Source organism: Equus przewalskii, chromosome 21 (genome assembly GCF_037783145.1).
Source record: "Equus przewalskii isolate Varuska chromosome 21, EquPr2, whole genome shotgun sequence".
Lineage (NCBI taxonomy): Eukaryota > Metazoa > Chordata > Mammalia > Perissodactyla > Equidae > Equus > Equus przewalskii.
This window is the reverse complement of record NC_091851.1, coordinates 34,881,719-34,904,159: the sequence shown is the minus strand read 5'-3', so window position 1 is coordinate 34,904,159 and position 22,441 is coordinate 34,881,719. Positions and strand designations below refer to the sequence as shown.

The window sequence follows — 22,441 nt, the reverse complement described above, 5'->3', positions numbered from 1 at the left end:
AGAACTTTGAGAGAACTTTATAGTTGGCGGTTTGCCCTTTATTAGCCAAAGAAGAAGATAACCTGCTATCAAAAAGTGGCAAGCTCATGGTTAATATTTTTCCTGCCATTTTATGACTAGGTAATTTGAAAAAGAAGCTTAAATTTTCAGGGTACTTTCTAAACGATCACCTGCAATTGAAGAGAAGTGATGGACTGCGTACTCCTCCTTGGGAGGCAGAGGGGGGACACTGACCTTGTAATCAGATCTTCCTGTTGTTAGCTTTAGCACTATGGAAACTTGGCTTGATGAGTCCATTGCCTTTGGCGGTAGCCATGTGGTTATACTTTCTGTACTGTTTTCAGGGATTATATTTTTACAGATTTTAGCCATTATAATGACACTTTCTTTGTAACAAATTATGAGTTATTTCCTCTTGAACACAGGAGTTTAGAGGGGTTTCTAAATGGAAGACCTACATATATGTTATGTATAAGCTAAAGGAGTAAATAGATAAGAGTAGTAGTTCTCAAATACCTGCCAAGAATCACCTGAGAAACTTGTTAAAATACAGATTCCTAGGCTTCACCCTCGGATTCTAAGTTTGAGACTGAGACTAGGAATCTGATTTTTAACCGTCTTCTCAGGCGGTGCTGATATATCTTCATTAAAGAACTGCGATGATGTTGGGCCGGCCCGGTGGCGCAGCAGTTAAGGTCGCACATTCCGCTTAGGCAGCCGGGGGTTCACCAGTCCAGATCCCGGGTACGGACATGGCACCGCTTGGCAAGCCATGCTGTGACAGGCGTCCCACATAGAAAGTAGAGGAAGATGGGCACGGTTGTTAGCTCAGGGCCAGTCTTCCTCAGCAAAAAGAGGAGGATTGGCAGTAGTTAGCTCAGGGCTAATCTTCCTCAAAAAAAAAAGAAAAACAACTGTGATATGGAGAGTGAAAAAATATGTATCTATAAATGAGGAGGGAGAATGGGGAGTTGTTTAATTGGGTATAGAGAGTTTTAGTCTGGCAAAATGAAAAAGTTATGGCAATCTGTTGCACAACAATATGAGCATACTTAACACTACTGAACTGTGCACTTAAAAATGGTTACAACGATATAAATTGTACATTACGGCGATATAAGTTGTACGTTACATGTTTTTTACCACAAAATTTTTTTTAGAAAGATATTAGAAAAAAATAAGGAAGGGTAATTTATTGTCTGTTTCTTCCTAAACAGTGAATTGAACTAGTAGATTGTTGGCTGTTAATACTGACTCCTCTGGCCGTCAGTTCATTTTATATCCCTTTATTGAAGGTAAAATCATAACCCTTTAAATATTTTTCTTCCACCTGTTTCCTTCAGCGTCAAACCAATGATCCTTAAAGAACATTTCTATAATGGGCAATATTTTGAATGTCTTAGGTTTATATTCTCCTTCTCTCCTTTTTTGGGTAATAGACATACAGTAAGCCTTCGTTAATTTCGCTTCACTGAAACTCTGTTTACGGTAATTCAGTTCATAGCCTTCTAACAGGCCCTCTTGCCACCAATTTGTTCCTTTTCCATAGCAGAATTTTTTTCCATCTAGTCTAACTCTGGCTTGCATCTGTAATTCTTCTCTTTTTTCTTCCTCTTATCCCCCCATTCCCTACACTGAACTTCCTGTAATGTTTCTAACTTATTAGGTCCTTCACACCATTCCTTTACCTTTCCATGTGCTGGAATGACTTCTCTTTTTCTGGTAAACTCCTGCTCATCCTTCAAGACTCAGTTTAAACATTACTTTTAGACCTTCCCTGCCTCCTGCATCTTCCCTCTGCCCCCTATTCTTCCCAGGCTCCTCTCTGCTCCACTCCTCTCCCCTGCCACACACACACACAAAGTTAGGCCTTCATTATCTCTGCCATAATCCCACTTTAGATTATATCGTGATTATCTGTGTGCGTGTGGCTCTCTCTTTTATCAAACAGTGAACTCCTTTAAGGCAGAGGCTTTAGCCTTGTTATTTCCATGTGTCTAAGGCCTGGTACAGATCGTGACACGTAGTGGACATAGAAGCGTTTGGTGTATTGATTATAAACTATTCTTTTCACGTTTATTAATTTACTGCTCTAAGGCTATCTGCTCATACAGTTTAGTTGAAATTTTGCTGTTTTGAATAAACCTATATTTTATTTTATTTTATTTATTTTTTGAGGAAGATTAGCCCTAACTACTGCAAATCCTCCTATTTTCTGAGGAAGACTGGCCCTGAGCTAACATCCACCCCCATCTTCCTCTACTTTATACATGGGACGCCTACCACAGCACGGCTTTTGCCAAGTGGTCCCATGTCCACATCTGGGATCTGAACCAGCAAACCCCGGGCCGCCGAGAATCGGAATGTACAAACTTAACCACTGCGCCAGCCCCTAAACCTGTATTTTAAGTTTTTTGGCTCAGGCTTAGATTAGCTTAACCTTTGTGAATCCAAATTAGTGAGTGTTTTCTCTTATTTATTTATTTATTCTTTGAATCAACATAACTAACAGAATATCCATGTTATCAGGTTCAGAGAATTCAGGTGACTTGACTAAATCCCCCGCCCCCCCAAAGTAGGACTAAAACTCAAGACTTGCTGACCCAAGCCAAGCTTTCTCTTCAAAAGAAGTAAAAAGGGGAAGACACTAAATGTTGACAGAATTTTTGTCTGAGGAGTTGAAGTGAATGGAATATCAGTAGCAAAAGCCAGAAACACTGTAGTTTGAGGTGATAGAAATTGAAGTGGTGACTGAATAACTAGGTTCTACCCTGTTGAGTGTCCGGGGCACTTAAACTTTGAGGTGGTGAACACAGACAGGGCCTTTCCCAGGTTCCATCAGCGTTTGATCAGGGAGTGCTAGCAAGAGTGTTCAAAATGAAAGCCATGTCTTTCCGCTCTCTGTTGTGGAGGCAGCATTGTATACTGTTTAAGCACTTTGGTGTCAGACAGACCTGGGTTTGAGTTCTAGCCCTGCCTCCTGATCATCTGGTGACCTCAGATAAGTCACTTAATTTCGCTAAACTTCAGATTTCCTCATTCACAAAATAGAGATCATAATAGTACTTAACTCCAAGAGTTGTAGAAAGGATTGAATGAGATCCTGTACGTAATGTTCTTAGTACAGGCTCTGGGACAGAGTAAGCAGTCTGTAAATATAAGCTATCATTGTTTCTCCCATTCCTGTTCCAAGGAATAATATTCTAATACAGTTAAAGATATAATAATTATTTTAATTAGAGAATGAAGGAGATAATCAAATATGAGGGAATGCATAGTTTTCAAAGTGAGCTTAAAAGCTTCATTTAGAAACAGCAAGCAGAGCATTCTGTTATCCCTTATTCATTACAGTATAACTCGTTATAATATCCTTGATGTTACAGAATACCATCAAAGTCATCTTTGTATATATAATTTTAAGTGAGAAGTCCTGTCCTTTCCTCTCCCAATATGGAGAGTTTAATATATGATATCCGCTGTCTTGTCACTGTGGTTTTCCAAGTGGCATTATCTTTATCGCCATGCATTTCCAATTAGTAATTCCTGATTATTAGTTGATTTTCAGTTAAACCTTTCGGGGAATTTTATTTCATGTTTGTAATCACTTACTGAAATTGTGTAGGTTTCTGGGTTCTTTCAGCAGCCACTGGTGGTACTGTCACTAAGTACTGTGGTTCATATGGCACTTGTTTAGAGTAATCCTCATTGTTTTCCATTGTAATAGCCCGTGAAGTATAAAAATTGATTTTAAGGTGAAAAGAGTTGTTTTGTGATGGTACAATTAAAAAATAGAGCAAAGCAGTTCTTGGTGCTGTGAATGAAACATGCGTTTTTATTTATAGCATTATCCAAGGATCATTGTGTGAACTCTGCTACATTAGTCTGAAGTAAAATTGTAGATTAGGCATTGTGTCTTTCTTGGGGAGTTCTCAACCCCATTCTTGCGTGATTTAAAACAGCTCTGCCACTTCCTGCATAACATGTTTTCTGGGGTTGTTTTCTCCATTTTTCCTTTTATGTAAATCCCTTCAGTTGGTGCTGTTTTCCTTGTCTAAAAATCCTTACTGGAGAAGTGCTTTTAACTGTTTTCAGAAGACCAGATGGAAATTATACATATTCAGGCCAAGGTTAAGCACAAGGTGGTGATAATGATCTTGAATGGCATTCACATTGCTAGTATAGAAGTACCAAGCAAGCTGAGGTGGAAGAGATGCTAAAAGACTGACTTTTGGTCTTAGGGCATTTGGCAAGGATAAAATATAACAAGAGAAGAAAGAAGCACCATTTCTTACCTTTTCTATGCAGCAGAGGCATTCCACCTCTCCTTGGAGACTCCCAAGTTGCCACTGCCCTCTTTTCAATTAAATTCCAATTTTGGTTCCCCATGTAATGTCCAGAAAGGTCCCCAAATTGTCTTTCCATCTTTTTTCTCTTTTCCTTTATAGTAACGTTATTTCTGTTTCCTTGGTGTGGAGTATATATCTTTGTAAGGATTTAGGAACTAGTTAATACATAAGCCCCATTTACCAGTCCCAATGTTTGCATTTTCAAAGAGAAACTTGTTCAAATGAACCTTCAAACTCCAATTGATGGGTTTTCAAATTGTGTGACAAAAAATTGGGATGGGGCAAAAGTTTTTCACCTTGACTCTAAATCTTTGCTGTACTGTGATCATCTCCCTGAAGTTATTTGTGCTTTTGGTAGCTTCTCTGTTCTTCCTGTGTTTCTAAACTCGTAGGTTTTCCAGAAGTTCTGTGTGCACATATGTTAGGATTTTTTGGATATGGTGATTAGTGGTGGTGATAGTTTTGTTTTTATAACTCTCACTGGAAACCTCCCCAGCCCTACCCTAACCTGAGCAGTCCTCTTGGATAGGAATGAAACTATCAAAATTTTCAGGTCTCATTTTCTCCATGTCTCACCAAGATGGAGGTCTGAGGAACTGTTAAGTGGGGCAAATAAACAAACACTTGACATACCACACTAAAAGTTGGCTGACTCCCAAAATTAAGAAAATGGTCTGAGAGTTCTCTTTTTTGCGTAAGTAACATAAGCCATACCATCTAAATATAGTTGTTTTGGACTACTCAATGGAAATAGATACTAGGAGGCAAATTACAATCAAAATGGTTTGACGATATCTTGAATGTTTAAACAATCTTTCAAGTAATTGCAAAAAAAGTTCACCAACTTCAAAGTAAAATATTTACCTTCATTCTAACCAGAACTGGATTTGCCCCGAAGGTTTATAATACATGACTGCTTTGGTCTCCCCAGTCCTATATGTAGGCACTCACAGAACTGGGTATAATTATACAATATAAATAATCTTTTTCATATGATGAGAGCAAATTATATAGCATTAGTAGAAACTTACCAGTTAAAGTAGTACCATAAGTTCTGTGTTCTCACCTAGATGTTTGCCAGGTCAAGTCAATGTTTAGAGTTTTCTTTATTCACCAGACCATGTGTTAATATATGGAATCCTACTGGGAGATATGGTGCTTGTTTAAAATAAATCTTGACACCACCACCATTCCCAGTGTATTCCAGAGATACTTTGAAAACTACTTAAATGATCAAAGACATTACATTTCTCTCTGAATCATAGTCACCCGGTATTAGCAGGCAGTACAGAGTAAGTGAGCAGACTAGGTCGGTAGGCCCTTGTAAACCTGAGCTGATGTTCTTCACAGTTACATTTAAAAGAACTAGATGCTCCCTGTAAGGCTTATCATTATGTAATATGTAATTCAGATGTTAGTGAACTTTAAGAGTTGTAAATTGTGCAGGTGCCAGGTGCAGTATCAAAGCCATGGTCAGATACTACTGGCCAAGTCCTATATAGAAGATATTTCCTGAATTTTTAACAAGAGAGGGATTATAGCTTCTGTCTGCTTAATTGAAAAAGTAGGAGGCAATTTATGTAGACTATACTTCTCTATTTCGACTTATTTTACCTTTTGACCTTTGTCAAAAGGCATTCTTCTCCTAGACATAATAGAGAGAGACTTCTGACTTAAAATGGAATTGAATATCATTCTCACTTGAACAGGAACTCAGAAGTTCACAACATAGTAGGGTAAAGTCTATACCAGACCTCTTAAGCTTGTTTGTTATTACTGTGGTCTTTGGCATGATAGGACTCTGGTTGGAATTTTTAAAATACATAATTACTGTTTTAAAGCACTTAATTATGTGAGTGCTTAATACCCTTTAATGTCAGTAGGTAGACTATTAATTGCTTAATATGGAACAAGCGGAACAAAACTACACTGTATCAGGAAGCAGTTTTATTTCTTCATTCAACTAAAGTATGAAATTTTTCATGCGTTTATTTGTCTTTAAGTCATATAAAAATTGTCAGGTGTTATCTTTGGGCATGGATTTGTACATTTCTTTAGATACTTCGTCAGTTCTTACTTATACATAGTGTTTTTGTTGTTCACTTCAATTTTTGTGAAGCAAGTTTGTTTTGTTTTTAGCAAGCAGATTTTAACTGGGCAGATTGGCTTTTCTATAAGTATATATGATTCCACTGTTCTCCCTTATCTGGTTGTATATACCAGCCTTCTCTAATGGAAACTTCTTATGAGTGTTTTCTTATCTAATCGTACTATACCAAATGCCAATTCTTATTCTTAGTTACTTATCTATGAGGGTTATAGATGTTAATGTATCATATACTTTGTTTAGGAAAAAAAATTAATTTCTTTCCTACATCTCATTCTGGAAGATTCTGTCCAATGGAATGTAACACAAGGCACACTAAAAGGAAGCCCTGCTTTATGGAATGTTGGAAATTTTAAGACAATGGAGTCCAACTCTTACTTCTTTATAACGTAAAATGGAGTTATTTGCCTTTGCTCTTTTTTTTTAAACTCTCTCTCCCCTTATCTTTCTCCTTTTCTCTTCCCCTCAAAAAAGAATCATTCAACTGACTCTCCAAGAGTTTAGTTTTCCTCCTTTGGAGGAGGCAGATGTTAGGTTTAGGGCTCGACAGAGTGGTAAAGCATTGGCGTAATCAAATCAGTTTTACACACGTTATGTGTTAGAAAACTGAAGGACGTTCCTTACCAGCCCTGACACTGTGCTGCCGTGACCTAATAAAATTGCCCAAGTGACGGTGTGTCTTCTGAATGGATTTTCTTACACCGTCTGCTTGTCGTTGTAGTTTTTTTGTTGTTGCTTTCATTTGAAATGTGCTGATGATCTTGTTTTTATTCCGTAGCATTGAACAGATGGGTTGATTATTCTTTTCAGATATTAATAAGGCAGCGGAAAGAAGAAATATGAATACGGCTCCATCAAGACCCAGTCCCACACGAAGGTAAAGTACCCTGAAGCAGTGAGTTACCCTGGGAGAGTTGGGCTCTGGGGAGTTAAGCCCAACTTCGTACATCAAGGGTCTTTTCTTCCCCCCAACAAATCAGAAACGCTCAAGCAAACAATAAGAACATGAACTTTGTGTGAAGGGCCTTGCTGCTTTTTTAAACATACATCAGGAGATGCAGAGGAAGCTTTGTGTTTTCGGTGGCAAACCCAGCAAGTTCAGCTTGCAACATGAGTTGCAGGTGATTGGAAGAGGATGAACCTCTGTCTGTCCCCAGCTCACGTGTCAGTGGGAGCCTCCACCGCAGGAGGAGTGCCCCAGGGCCGTTGGTGTGTGCCATGCTGCACTGCAGCAGGCAGCAGAGATTCGACTCTTCATTCCAAATGGCTGCCGGTCCAGATGTTAACCCAGGTTTACGGAAGTGCTGCTTGACAGATTGCTGCCGTGCCTGTGCCGCACATCCCCTGTTTGCTCGCATGCTTGGGTTACCTATTGAGGGGAAATAAAAAGGGCAAAAACACTCTACCTCTCAGAAGTCTCCCTTTTTCTTAGCTTTCCTGGAAGTAAAGGACATTTCCCCAATATATTCTTCCTTCTAGTATATACAAAAGAGATAGTGCTGACGTGTACCCTCGAGATAAGCATTAAATTGACCTCTTCTCTCAAGGAAGATCCTTATTAATGTTATCATTTACACCAAAAGATGAGTATATTGTATCCAAACTGTCTGGCCTCATAACAGCACGCAAGTGGATGCAGTGTGTGTAGTTTTGTGTGGAATGTAGGCAGATATGATATATTTCATATCTGATGTCTCTTCAGGGCCCAAGAGGATACACAGTATGCATTTTGCCTTTGCCCCCAGGTAAAAATGCCAATTTTCCACAGTAAACTTTATACCTAAACTACGTACCACTGTAAACTACATTTCCTACAGTGAACTGAACACTGCTGAGTACAGTGAATCCTAGTCTGTGCTGGTAGCTCCACACATCACCTGTGGATATACCCAACTGAGCACTGACACATAACATACAGCTGTCCTGCTTTGGGACAAAAACATCTGTGTTTTGTTACCTACTTATTGGAAAGAATAGCTGTGGTATGTTTGGTGTATATGCCCCCACTTGGAAGTGAAGGGTATTTTCTAACCTACCAGGAATAGATAACACACGTCTGCTCTGCAGAGTTCAAGCAGACCCTAGGAACAAAGTAATGCTGCTGATTTCAGTTGGATTCTTTGAGCACTCTGCCTACACAGAGTTGTTGAATCTGACACCACAACAGCAGCTACGCTACAGCTGTCATGTGGATGCCCTAGCCATCCATTGATTTCACTGCAGAATTGAGCATATATATTTGTTTTCTGTCTCTTCTCCTTAAACCATTAGGAATGCCTGCAGCTTGCAGGTAAATGCTATATTGATTGATTTTGTGTCTATGTGTGAGTATCCTTAAGAACATAAATGAATCCTGTAGAACTTCAACAGTTCCATATAATGTCTGCTTCTGTTATGTTGCATCTAACCATGCTGCAGATGTTGGGTAGTCCCATCTGTGTTGCTCCTCCTTGCCCCAATAAACATGGAATACAGGTGGCTTAGAATTTGCATCTAATGGCCAGAAATATGGGGTTCCCATTGAAAGCAGTGGATGCCAAATGGCTTGAAAAAAGATATGGTGTGTATCCAATTTCCAAGGAGCTCTAATGTCTGCGTTTCTGAACAAGGTGGCTTGCCAGAGGAGTGTGGAATTGGTAACTGTAAAGATACTGACTCCACTAGTAAAATCCTCCCCACTTTTGTCCCCATGATGCTTATGATCTCTGGATAACGTTGTCTGTGTGTTTCCGCAGGCAAAAAAAAAAAAACAGGGCACGTTGCAGAATAAAGAGTAGTTCCTGATCATGCTATGGATTGAGAAGAATATTTTATGTCGTCCCATTAATAATACTTAACCAAATGCTTTTAACATTTCCAATTGATTGTAGGTATTCAACAAACACTGGCAATGTTAGGGAAACAACCAACTCCCTTGGTTGGTATCCAGTGTAGCCATTGGCAGGCATTAAATTAAAAAGATTAATTTCATCCTAACCTAAAATGCAACTCCATAATTTCATCAGTAATAGAAGAAATAGCTTTATGCTTTTTTTTTTAAGTAACAGCACCCCCCCCCCAGAAAAACATTCAAACAGCATTGGAGGGGGCCTTTTACAGTGTTCTCCTTACCACTATAAATATGTCACTTTTATATACCTTTTAAAATAGCGCCTTCTGCAGAAATAAATTCTAAAATGAGGTTGTTTGGGATATGGATGGAGCAGTGGCTTCCTGCTTTATTTATAATCGATAGGAGGGACAGCTAGGCTAATTCACATTCCATTAAGAATCAGTCTTCCCCTCGGTCATATGTCCCTAACTGGGTTCCTCAGCATGTTATTTACTTGACTTAGTTTCACACAGTCATGCTTAATAAGGTTCAGGGAAGAGGGATGTCACGTTTAATAAAATCTGTTCTGAACCCCATCTAAAACCTATGCAGAGTCCTAGTTTTTTACCTTTAAAAATAAAAATTTTAAAACCCTAAAGCCAGATAAATTGAAAATTATGTTCCAAATAGAACACTAACATTTTGATCATTGCCGTGATCATGCATTCTCTCTTAAGATACAGCAATCGGGCAGAAATAAAATGCAATAAGTGGGCAAAATGGGTGGGTGGTTAGCCTGGAAGGGACTAATCATTTCTCTGAGAGTGAACACTGGATATCACTCTCTTTGGGTGCGTGCTTCCAGTCAAAGCTTTGAGGTAGTTCCAGATGTACCAGTATTTTGACAACAACCAAACTTCCTGCGTTTGGCAACCCTAGTAATGTGGTGTGCCCCAGCCATAGAGAATGCATTGTTCACAGGAAAAAAACACTGTACCTATAGCAAATTTTTCCCTTAAGTTGTACCTCTATGTCTTCAGTGCTGCTACTTTTAATAAGAAAATTGTTTTTAAGCGTGCTGGCAAGACCTTTGTAACACCTCATTTTGCTGGACTTTAACCTTGAGTGTCAAAACACTTAGGTATCTTTGGGAATTTTCACAGGATTATCACCTCTTCAAATGTCTCTGTAAGCGACAGTTCTGCTGGCATTGCTCTCTGTTCAGTACTGTGCCTCCCTAATGACTCCAGCTGCCAGTGTGTAATTCTGACAATATTGGCCCAGCCAAGCAAAGAACTCTGCATCAGGGATCCCTGCTATAGATCAAATTTCAGCCTGAATTCTCATCATTTAACCTTTGGACCACTTCATTGGACTCCTTTGAGTACACTGCATAGTTACCAGGCAAGTCGTGTAGCATTGGTGCTTCGTGTTAGTCCTTACCTTCTTCAAAGACTGGACCTTTATTCGGGTTATACCTCACATGTTCTCATTTTCCATCTTCAGCTCAACACCTTGGCAACTCAGGTCTTGGAGCATAACCTTATGCAGAGGTGGCCTGCAAGTGAGACTCTGTATTTCTTAATCCTTCCTCCATGACCTAAAGAAGAGCAAATAGAATTAACTTGTCTACATCAAAAGCTCTGCAGAGAGTTTTCCGCATGTATTTGTGAAGGATCTTAGGCCTGGTGCCTCTTTGGTGAAAGTCATCAGGGATTGGTTCATCGGAAATAACCTAGCTGTTGACAAGTTTCTCATGTAGCCAGAGATGATTTCTACGTATCCACAGTGCTAATTCCTTTGATAATTGCTTGTTCCTTGGGTATGAGACAGCCAGAGCTCTAGGTGGGCTCACAATTAAAGATTCCAGGCTGTGATTACCTCTGCACTAACACTTAAAGAAGAGCCATCATTTCTCAGCGAGTGCTCCCTCCACCAACAGAAAAGCCGGATTTGTGCTTGAGAAAATCATCAGCGTGCTTCCTAGGGAGAGGCATAGGCACTTACAAAACTTGGATCTGTGAGGTGTGATGTCTCATTGCGCCCCACATCCTACGTGTACCTAATGGCAAAATTCTGCACAAGTCTATCATCTCCATTTCTGACAGTAGCAGGGAGCCATTATGGTGGGGGGTCAACATCACACAGCAGCCAACCATCTAGATAAGGATGTTTGTGGACAGTATCTGTGATGGAACAGAAGTATGAAGAACTGATGAAGGATTCTTTTCAGGAGCAAAAAAAGGCTGGTCCTCCCAAGGAAAATATTCCAGTGAATAAAAAGGAGATACTGATGAAGAGAAGGACAGAGACCTTCCTCCCTGACTTTATGTACAGCCAAGGCCAAAGAACATCATCCTGAACTTGAGATTTCAGTTCTAGCCAGAGAGGTTCCGAGTTCATCAGTCTTCCAAGATAATCGTCTGTCACTTCTTACTGGGTGGGCTCTCGACTGCCTAGTGCTCTGCAAACCCTACCAGTCCCCAGGAAGAGAGGCGGTTCTACCAGAAGCACATCACTTGCCATCTGAGCCATGGTCTTTCCCTTCTCCCATCCTTCCTTTACCTCTCAAATGTTTCCAAATGATATGACTATATTTCTCTCAAGGCAAGGAGCATTTGGCATTTTTCCCCCATGCTGAATAGATGAGGAATTTGCAACAGAATTTTAGTAGTGTTTGTCACCTGCCTTCAGTTTGTGAACTACAGTGCTGAGATTTATTTAACCACTGTTCAGTTTCTTTTTAGCGTCTAGTGACCTGGTAACTGAGGGTACAGTGGTATTTGGTCTCCAGCAAAACACCTCTGGTGCCCTGGGATGATATTAGGAACCTTACTGTGCTACACAAACTTGGTTCTAACGCACTTATCTGAGCTCAACATCCCGTTCAGCAGGCTTTGTCCTTGGGGCACTCGGAATGCTCATACTGCACCACCCTTTTGTTAACTAGTTCTTGTTTTGAGAAAGATGTTGGGGCCAGCTTCAGGAGCCCTTTTGTTCTGGGGAGTTCTTTGTTTGGGTCCTAAAGTGACCCTAAAGGGGTTTTTGTTTTGTTTTTGTCTCCAGAAGAACAGCAATCTGCCATACTGCTCATCTTTTGGAGAAAGGAAAAAAGCTTTTGCCTTTTCGTTTTAAGGAATTATCATCATCTCTGTCCCTACTTCCACCACTCCTTTGGTTCTTTTCCCCCTTGTGATACCCTCTTCTACGTTTTTACCCAGAAGGCAATTGAGGGGGAATTAGTAGTTTTGTTGCACATGGACTCAGTGAGGGAAGGGGAGCCGCTTACCTTCTCAAACTGGAAGCATGAACCCAGACTTTGGGAATTTAGGGTTATAGTCAACATTCAGGGACGGACTCTAACAGGTAAGTAAGGTATTTCAGTGGATTCAAAAGAATGGGAACCAAATATGGCATTTATAATCATCCTAAGGCTGTGAATGAAATGCTGTGACATGGTGTTTTTATCCACATCTCCACGCCCATTTCCACCAGCCCGAGGCTTTGTGTGTGGTCTGTGGTCTGTCAGGTTCATGATCTCTCTCAGCCCTGACTGCCAAGAACACTTGAAATCTGATTCTACCTCTAATGACTTTTTCTAACTGCTCCCCAAGGCAGGTTTATCTGCCGATCATTAATCCAGAAGTACTTGCAGTTGTCCCTTCCCATTCGCTCCTGAGTGTTTGCCTACATTATACACAATATCAGATGTTACACATGTTAGGAGGATTACTTGACATAAAAGTTGAAGTAAGAACCTTGGTTAGTCTGCGCTTTATTCTAATAGAAAAATGTTTAGCTGTCCTCATTTAGATTCCCTGGTCTCCCATATGTTTGCTCTCACAAATCAGGAGTATTTGTAACCCTAAAATACATGACAAGGACTTTTTTGTTTGTTTTATGTTTTTTGGTGAGGAAGATTGGCCCTGAGCTAACATCTGTTGCCAATCTTCCTCTTTTTTTCCCCCTCCCCAAAGCCCCAGTACATAGTTGTATATCCTAGTTGTAAGTCATTCTATTTCTTCTCTGTAAGACACCACCACAGCCTGGCTTTATGAGCAGTGTAGGTCTGCACCCAGGATCTGAACTGGTGAACCCCAGGCCACCAAAGTGGAGCGTGTGAACTTGGCCACAAGGCCGGCCCTGACAAGGACTTTTCATCGAAGCAAAATTGGCATTTAAATTGTTTTTGCTGTGCCCATGTGGATGAAGTAAAATTGAGGTTTTCTACCAAGCTGAGGGCATCATGATGAATGCCTAATATGTGTAATCATGGCAAATGACAGAAGTATAAACCAAACAGTGCCTGCTCTTGAAAGGCTTATAGTTTAGTTGAATAATTCAATTCATTACACATTTACTGAACTCCATACCGTGTCCTAGGAATACAAAGCCTTCAAGAGAGCTTACTGTTTGGTAGGGAAGCCATGTAAACAAGCAATTACACAACAGTGTGATAAATGCAGTAATAAAAATATGTACAGGAGCAAGATTCATTCAGCTTGTTTATAGAGCGTCTGCATGCCAGACATAAACCTACATAGTGAGTTCATAGTGGAGAGTCAGACTGACAGTCCTTGTCCTCATGGACTTGCGGTCTAGTGAGGCAGACAGACATTAAACAAGTAAGGTAGATACGTCGAATTGTGATAAATGACATAAGTAAAAACAAGTGCTATGAGAGAACGTGGCCAGGATTTAGGGGCAGAAGATAAACTTTTAAACTAACAGAATCAGGCAGCATGGGATACTTGTGCCTGAGACCTGGAAAGTGAGTATGGATCTGTTCCTGCTGCTCTAGTAGAGGCGTCAAGAAAAACTGGCTAGTTGTAGCTGGAAGACCAGTCTGGCAAGAGAGCGGCAAACTAGGGAGAGGGTGAGATGAGGTTGGAGAAGACAGGAGCCGAGACTGTGCAGCATCTTACTGGTCTTAGTAGAGATTTTGGATTGAGTTCTAAATACTATAGAAAGCCAGTGACAAGTTTTACATATTTAAAGAAGATCGCTCTAGAGTAATCTGAAGAAAGATTAGGAAAGAGGCAAGAGCAGAAATGGGGAGACTAGAAGGCTCTAAAGGGAGAGATGATTGTGGGTTGGCTTTCAGTGGTCCCAATGGAGGTAAAGGAACGTGGGCAGAATGGATATCAATTTGAGGGAAAGAATGAACAGAATTTGGAAATATGATTAGAAGAGTGGATGGGGCTTTAAGGAAAGGATGACATCCGGTTTCCTGGCTTGAGCAACTGAGTAGGTGGATATGTCATTTATTGAGATGGAAAGGACTGGAGGAAGAACATATTTGTTGGGGAAGATCAAGAGTTCAGGGCAAGTTTTTTGGAGGAGGTAACTCATAAAGTGGGTCAAACAAGAAGGCATTGCTGTAAAAAGGTAAATCCCAGATCAAGATGAGTAATAGAAATAGTAAGTGCTCTAAGAGTTGAGCAGGAGGAGAGAGCAGCAGTTACTAGGGAGATTAGAGAAGATTTCTTGGAAGACATGGGACATGAATTTGTGAGGATTGGGTGATACTTGGATTAGTGCAGGACAAATATTCCAAGTTGAAAAACCATGTGAACAGAAATATTGAGACAGGTAAGTCGTGTGAATTAAGTTAGAAGAATAGCTTAAGGAGAATTGAAGAAGTTGAATGGGGAAATGAAGGAGAGAGAATAGTTGGAAAAGGGGCTGGATTTGTTAGGGAGGGGGGCCCGGAAGCGCTATAGTCAAGCTGTGATTGGTAACAGGTGGCAATTCGGCTAGTTAATATGGTATTTATATGTGTTGAGTGAAGTGAAATCTGGAAGATTGGTTTTTGTTTTGTTTTTTGGAAACTTGTTGGTGCCAACATAGAAGTAGAGTTTGGATTGAATATATGAATCCAGTGGGAATAAAAAGGAAAAACAAACAGGATTCAAGTCACTCCCTGGGGTAGGGAAGGAAGAATCAAAGTTAACTTTGAAGAATTTAAACCTTGCTAAGTGGGAGATGATTTTGGGCAGAAGTGAAGAAGTCGAGAAGGGGACTGAGTGGGTTGAATAAGGAGTTTAATTTTAGATATGCTTTGGTTGAGTTTCCAGTAGAGGGGAACATTTCATGAAGAATATTGAATCAGAGCAGGCGAAACATATCTGTGACTGCAAACACTTGTTTAAAAAAAAAACCTTGGTGAGAAGGAACCAGGTTCTACATAAACCTCAGATTGCGAGACCGCTACCCAGTAACTGTGTTGAGAAGTCAGAGAAACAGAGTGTTCTTGTACTTGACTGTATCATGTTAGACTATTTCTTTTATCCCTTAATTTGATTATCCTGCTAGATATTTTAAGTGAAGTTTTCTGTACTTTAAGGATAACTCTCTTGATCACTGTTACTTTGTATGAGATTGTACCATTTGCTCTTTTTTCCTTCATGAGTCTTGCCACTATGTCTCCCCAACTTTTTCCCCCTTTTAAAATCTCTTTCAAACAAGTCTGGTGGGAGAGAATAGGTTCTAAGGGAAAGACACTTTCACTTTGAAAACTTGTTGAGATTGTGATGATAGTTTGGCATGCATAAGGAATACGGAATGATTCCCTGAAGCCTGGTAAATACTATGACCCAAGTCAGAACCTTTGGTTCTGGGTCGTACGTTTTTCCTTTGATGTCCTAATCTTTTGAGATTCTAGAACCTACTAGTCTTTATTTGCTGACCAGATGGGTGACCGTCCTTAAAATTTTAGTCATGTTCTCACTGTTTGGCTCTATCTTTTAGAGAAAAACGCTTGAAAAGGGTGGGGGCTTCCTCCAATAAAGAGCTAAAGGGGTGGCTACCTTCAGTTTCTTTGTCTTAACATCTTCTTGCTGCCTCCCACAGAGATCCATATGGCTTTGGAGATGGTCGAGATACAAGACGTGATCGATCCCCAATTCGAGGAAGTCCAAGGAGAGAGCCCAGGGATGGCAGAAATGGCCGGGATGCCCGGGATAGCAGAGACATGCGAGATCCCCGCGACTTGCGGGACCACAGAGACAGCAGAGACATTCGGGATCACAGAGACAGCAGAAGTATGCGTGATGCTCGGGACATGAGAGATCTTAGAGACTTTCGTGATCTAAGAGACTCCAGGGATTTTCGAGATCACCGGGACCCCATGTATGACAGATACAGAGACATGAGAGACTCCCGAGAACCCATGTACAGGTACATATGCAGCCAGTCTGCTTGTTTTTTTGTAACAGTTCTTTTTATGTGTGTTCTGCTGAACTAATTAAAAGCTCTCTAAGGGTGGTTATGTTTCCACTGTCTATCAAATGGTAGATGTGCTGCTCAATAAATATTTGCTGAATGTGTGAATGTTTGATGAATTATGCTTCATGGATCAATCTTGGTATCTCCCTGTGGCCTATGAAAAGCAACATTGTGCAAATGGAAGAAAGATGGAGTGCAGATTATTTTGACAATGCAAAGGCACGGGGAAGGCACACAAATGGCTAGTAAATACGTGAAAAGATGCTCAACATCATTAGTCATCACAGAAATGCAAATCAAAACCACAATCAGATACCACTTCATGCCCACTAGGATGGCTGTAATAATTTATATTAAAAAAACAACAACAACAGAAAATAACAAGAGTTGATGAGGCGTGGAGAAACTGGAACCTTCATACATTGCTGGTGGGAATGTAAAGTAGTGTGGCTGCTGTGGAGAACAGTTTGGCAGTTCCTCAGAAAGTTAAATATAGTAGGATTACTGTGACCCAGCAAGTCCTCTCCAGGGCATATACCCTAAGAATTGAAAAGAGGGACTCAAACAGATAGTTCTGTGTGAATGTGCATAGCAACATTATTCACAGTAGCCAAAAGGTAGACACAACGCAAATGTCCATCAATAGATCAATGGATAAGAAAATAAGATATAGCCATACAGTAGAATATTATTCAGCCATAAAAAGGAAGGTAATTCTGACACCTGCTACAACATGGATGGACCTTGAAAACACGCGAAGTGCAATAGGCCAGATAAACACAAAAGACAAATGTAATGTGATTCCACTTATGTGAAGCATCTAGAAAAGGCAAATGCATAGAGACAAAGTAAATTAAAGGTTGCAGGATTGGGGCATGAAGAGTTACTGCTTAACAGGTACAGAGTTTCTGTTCAGACTGTTTTGTTCAGGGTGATGAAAAATTATGGTACATGGGGCCTGCCCGGTGGTGCAGCAGTGAAGTTCGCACGTTCCGCTTCTTGGCGGCCTGGGATTCACCAGTTCGGATCCTGGGTGTGGACATGGCACCGCTTGGCAAAAAGCCATGCTGTGGTAGGCGTCCCACGTATAAAGTAGAGGAAGATGGGCGTGCATGTTAGCTCAAGGCCAGTCTTCCTCAGCAAAAAGAAGAGGATTGGCAGTAGTTAGCTCAGGGCTGATCTTCTTAAAAAGAAAAAAATTATGGTTCATATATAAGGGGTTTTTTTAGCCACAGCTTTTGAAAAGCACAGGGAAGGGGGATGGAGGGATAATGGAATGGTTCGTCAAAATTAATATCAATCATTGCTACCAGTTATTTTGCACTTAGTTTATGCCAAGGACTATGCTGAGAGCTGTCTGTACATTTTCCCAGTAATTTTGCAAGGCAAGTTAACTCAGTCACAGCCTCAGAGCTGATAAGCAGTGAGTCCCAGATACAAACCTTGTTCGTCTAATCCCAAAGTCCTGTGCCTTACTGTGCTTAGTTCGACACAGGGGACTGGGTCTTGAAGAATTCTCTATATCTGATTTTTGCAAGGTAAGTTTTAACTTTGTGCAATTTCTTTAACTTTTCAGGAGAGAAGGCTCTTATGACCGATACCTGCGAATGGATGACTATTGCAGGAGAAAGGATGACTCTTACTATGACCGTTATAGAGATAGCTTTGATGGACGAGGCCCTCCAGGCCCAGAAAGTCAGTCTCGTGCAAAAGGTAAATCAGCAGAAACAGCATATTCCTAATACTGGTAGAACACTTTACAAAAGAAGGAAGGAGCCAATAACCAGTTGAAGAGGGGCTAATGACTTAGCTAAGCAGTTCGTCGGAAGAAGAAATACGAATAGCCTGTCAGTGAGCTTGGAAATCATTTCTGAAATGCAAACTAGCACCTCGTCTGGGTTAGTCATCCAACAAGAGGAAATAAATATGAAATATCAGCAATAAGAAATGAACATGAGATTGGAGCTGAAGTGCTTTCTTTTTGCCCATTGACCAAATAACTACAACTATCTGCGTTTTCTATGCAGTATGTGGGGTTTTTTGTTTTATTTATAATTTCTAACAGCATCTCTTTTTTAGATAAAGATGTTTTTTAAAAGCCTGGTTTTTCTCAATACATCGTTAAAGATTTTTAAATTGTTTTATACCTGGTTAAGTTGAGATAAGAACCTGATTTTTAATTTGCAATAAAACTTTGCTACCTGATTTTTTTTTTCCAAAAAAAATCTAGTACCTGTCAATAGGAGTCTTAAATAGTTGTCCCAAAAATGCAAATTAGAATAATAATGAAATATGTTTTACCTATCAGGTTGACAGGAATTTTTAAAAATGACAATCCCCAGGGGCTGGCCCCGCAGCCGAGTGGTCAAGTTCTTGCGCTCCGCTGCAGGCGGACCAGTGTTTCGTCAGTTCGAATCCTGGGCGCGGACATGGCACTTCTCATCAAACCACGCTGAGGCAGCGTCCCACATACCACAACTAGAAGGACCCACAACGAAGAATGTACAACTATGTGCCGAGGGGCTTTGGGGAGAAAAAGGAAAAAAATTAAATCTTTAAAAAAAAAAAAAAAAGACAATCCCCAGTGTTGACTAAGATGTAGAGAAATAGCACTGGGGGATCCGCCCCTGTGGAGGGTAGATCAGTAACAGCCTTTCTAGAGGGCAATTTGGGAATATGTATCAGATGAAGCATTCAAATGACCATGCCCTTTACTCCAGCCATTCCATTTCAATGAATTTATAATACTAAAAAATACTTGTTCTGGTTATTTTTAGGGGCCAGTCTAGAAGATTAATTCAGAGAGACAGTGTGTTATGACCTTTGCCTACAAGTACTTTAGGATTCAAAATAAGGCTTGTGACTTATTTTTATAGAAAGACACAGTCCATATTTCAGTTTTCCCTGGTGGTACCTTGCAGAGCGTTTGAAACGTGAGGAACGGCGTAGAGAAGAGCTTTATCGTCAATATTTTGAGGAAATCCAGAGACGCTTTGATGCTGAGAGGCCCGTTGACTGTTCTGTGATTGTGGTCAACAAGCAGACTAAGTAAGAACCCTTTGGATATTTCTCCTGAGTAAGGAGAAGGTTCAGAAGAGAAATTCAGGCTCCCTCTTGGCAGCTCTACTCTCTGGACTTGGGATGAGTATTCTCGCATTGCTGTGCTGTGTTAGCCAGAGTTCTTTCAGTTGTGGGTGACAGAAAACCTGTTGCAATCTGGCTTGGGCCCCCAAAGGGAAATTTTTAGTTTACTTGACTGAGAAGTTCAGGCATGGCTACATCCACAGTCAGATCATGTTGTCAAGACTTGATCTCTGTTCCCTTCGTTCTTAAACAGGATTTCTACTTGAAAAGGCAGAATGGCACTGGCCCTAGACAAGTGTCTTCTTAGCTTAGCAAACCCAGTGGAAAGAGAGCCTCTTTTCTCGAGTGCTTCCCCCTAAAGTCCTGGAATTGCTTCTCATTGGCCTGACCTGGCTCACTTTCCCATCCCTGAATCCGTCCCTTTAGCCAGTGGTGCTGGGATGCCCTGCTTGGCAGGGGCCAGGTCATGGGCCCATCCCTAGAGCTAAAGGTAGGATTAGCCCTGTGGAACCATGTGGACTAAGTGGGAGAGGGATGCCTCTCCGAAGGAAAATCAAAGAAGGAATATATGCTGGTCAGGCAAAGCAGTAGATGCTCCCTTCATGGAACAACCCCGAATCCCCAGGACTTGGGGATGCATATGTCTCCGCATTTGTCAGCCAAGTACCAAGCCTTCTCTGTGAAGTGCCGTGGCCTTGCAGAACTGTTAGGTGATCATGCTAGCCAATGCAGAGTTCACAGCACCGCTTTACTCCAGCTCTGTGTACCATCTCTAAGAGGCAGAGCAGAGAAGCAGAAGAGAATACAGCAGCTTGCAGCCTTGGCAGTAGCTGTGTTCCCTTTCCCCAGGTGGTTAGTAAATAACTTCACATATTTTCTAGCAGTTTGGGGTTAAAGAGCTAATTTCAAGGCAGAGACTAGGGAAATAGGTGTTGAGACACCAAGCAGCAGGCAGAGTTCACATGCTCTAAGCTGCCTTGTTTAGAGATAGATGCTTCTTTAACTGTAGATAGGTCTTTTTTTGACCATGATAATAGCTTATCATTTTCTGAGCACCTACTCTGTACTAGCCCAGGCTAGGTGCTTTACTTGAATTTTTTTAATCTTCACAATAATCATGTTATATGTGTATTCATTCAGCAAATTTTTTGTATGTATGGCAGATGATGGCTACTACGGTTATAATGGTAAGCAAACACACACAGCCCCTTCCTCTTGTGGAGCTCACACCCTAGTTGGGTAGATGACAAAATAAAATGTACTGATGATGAGTCCTATGCGAAGAAATATGTCAAAGATCTAGTTTAGATTGGAGAGAAGGTCAAGGAAAAGACAAGGAGCTGAGCCATATTATTCCCATTTTAGCGGTAAAGAAACAGGTTTGTCAGAGGTAAAGGGATTTGCTTAAAGCATCACAACTTTGCAAGTAAATGTGTGGGCTGGTATCCCAACTTGTCTTTCTAGCATTAAAGCCCATGCTTTTCCCACTATGTCATGCAGCCTCCCCAAAGACAGATATGTGCCACAAGTCTTGGCAGCAAGGTGGTGTGAAGAAAGGACCAGTGGACTAGAGAATCAAAAGAAGGACCTGGGTACTAAATGCTTTGCTGCTGGCAACGTCATGTGTGACTATTCTGAGCCAGTCACAGCTATTCCCAGCCTGTGTAAAGAGAAGAAATTTCTCTAGATTCATGGAGCCTGAGGAGGGCACCAGGGTGACACTGGATGGGCTAGAGTTTGAACTTTCCATAGGATCACGCACAGCTGGCTGAGGTGCAGCAGTGCACAGACTGGGAGTTGGTTGAGGAGTGTTCACCTTTCTTCTCTTTGTTTCCACAGAGATTATGCTGAGTCTGTGGGGCGGAAAGTGCGAGACCTGGGCATGGTAGTGGACTTGATCTTCCTCAACACAGAGGTGTCCCTCTCACAAGCTTTGGAGGATGTGAGCAGGGGAGGATCTCCTTTTGCTATTGTCATCACCCAGCAGCACCAGATTCACCGCTCCTGTACAGTCAACATCATGTTTGGAACCCCACAAGGTACAGAAGCCCAAGTGGATCAGCATTACAGAAGTGGTTACTAGTCCATTAATTCTCTTATGCCTTACTCAGAAGACCCAGGTTTTGGGCACATGACTCATGAATTTCAGCTCAAATATGGTAGGGCCCTTTTATAAGTGCACTGGAGGAGACTTGCATAGTCATTTGTTCATCTGATGCTCTTCATAGATACAGTTCTGGGCCTGCTATATATATAAAACCCTATATTTAGCCCTTAGGTATATACAGTGGTATGCTAGCAAATGTTTAACCACCAGTTAGTGGGAGTGGGGAGGGTTATAGCATTTGCTGATTTCCGTGATACTCCCACCATGTCCTATTTCAAGCCATCAATATGAAGTCACTTTAGGGAGAATTGGGAAGAAATGCACACTGTCGGCTCTCGCCAGTGAGAGCACACCTCTGGCACGTACTACACTGAGTGCAATAGAGTCCTTCCTTTCACCCATCTTTCTAATGAGGGACAGAGAATACAACAGACAATTAGGAGACTCTTTAGAAGTGTGCTAGAGAAGTGGGCGGAGGGGCCGTGAGAACAAGGACGCAGACTTGACCTCCTAGCAGCCCAGGGTAGGTTCCTTGAAATCCCTCCCTGAAGTAGCTTTTAGTACTTTGTGCCCAGAATGTTGAGACTCACCCAACTGATGCCCTGCTCATTGTTCTTACAGCACAGACTTTTCCCTTTTCCCACCACACTCAGGATCTCTATTTGCCTGACTGGTTACACCCATAACCATAGAATACATAAGGCTGTCCAGTAGGTCGTTTGTCTCTCTGAGGAATAGTTCTCAAGATGTGTGAGGAC

At 41.1% G+C, this 22,441-nt stretch overlaps 1 protein-coding gene across 6 annotated transcripts in view; it reads left to right on the top strand.

Annotated features, from left to right (window-relative positions):
* The window catches only part of NCOA5 (nuclear receptor coactivator 5), a 30,231-nt gene that overhangs the window by 4,544 nt on the left and 3,246 nt on the right, over positions 1-22,441 (top strand). For 2 of the 6 annotated variants that reach the window (XM_070589327.1, XM_008521645.2), the window contains exons 2-6: positions 7,264-7,330; positions 16,118-16,444; positions 18,069-18,205; positions 19,414-19,540; positions 21,416-21,615. In XM_070589327.1, coding sequence (XP_070445428.1) covers positions 7,293-7,330; positions 16,118-16,444; positions 18,069-18,205; positions 19,414-19,540; positions 21,416-21,615 — 829 coding nt within the window. In that variant the 5' untranslated portion in view covers positions 7,264-7,292. Of the gene's footprint in view, positions 1-7,263; positions 7,331-16,117; positions 16,445-18,068; positions 18,206-19,368; positions 19,541-21,415; positions 21,616-22,441 lie in introns of all 6 variants that reach the window. The other 4 variants (XM_070589329.1, XM_070589330.1, XM_070589326.1 and 1 more) reach the window with 3 other exon arrangements.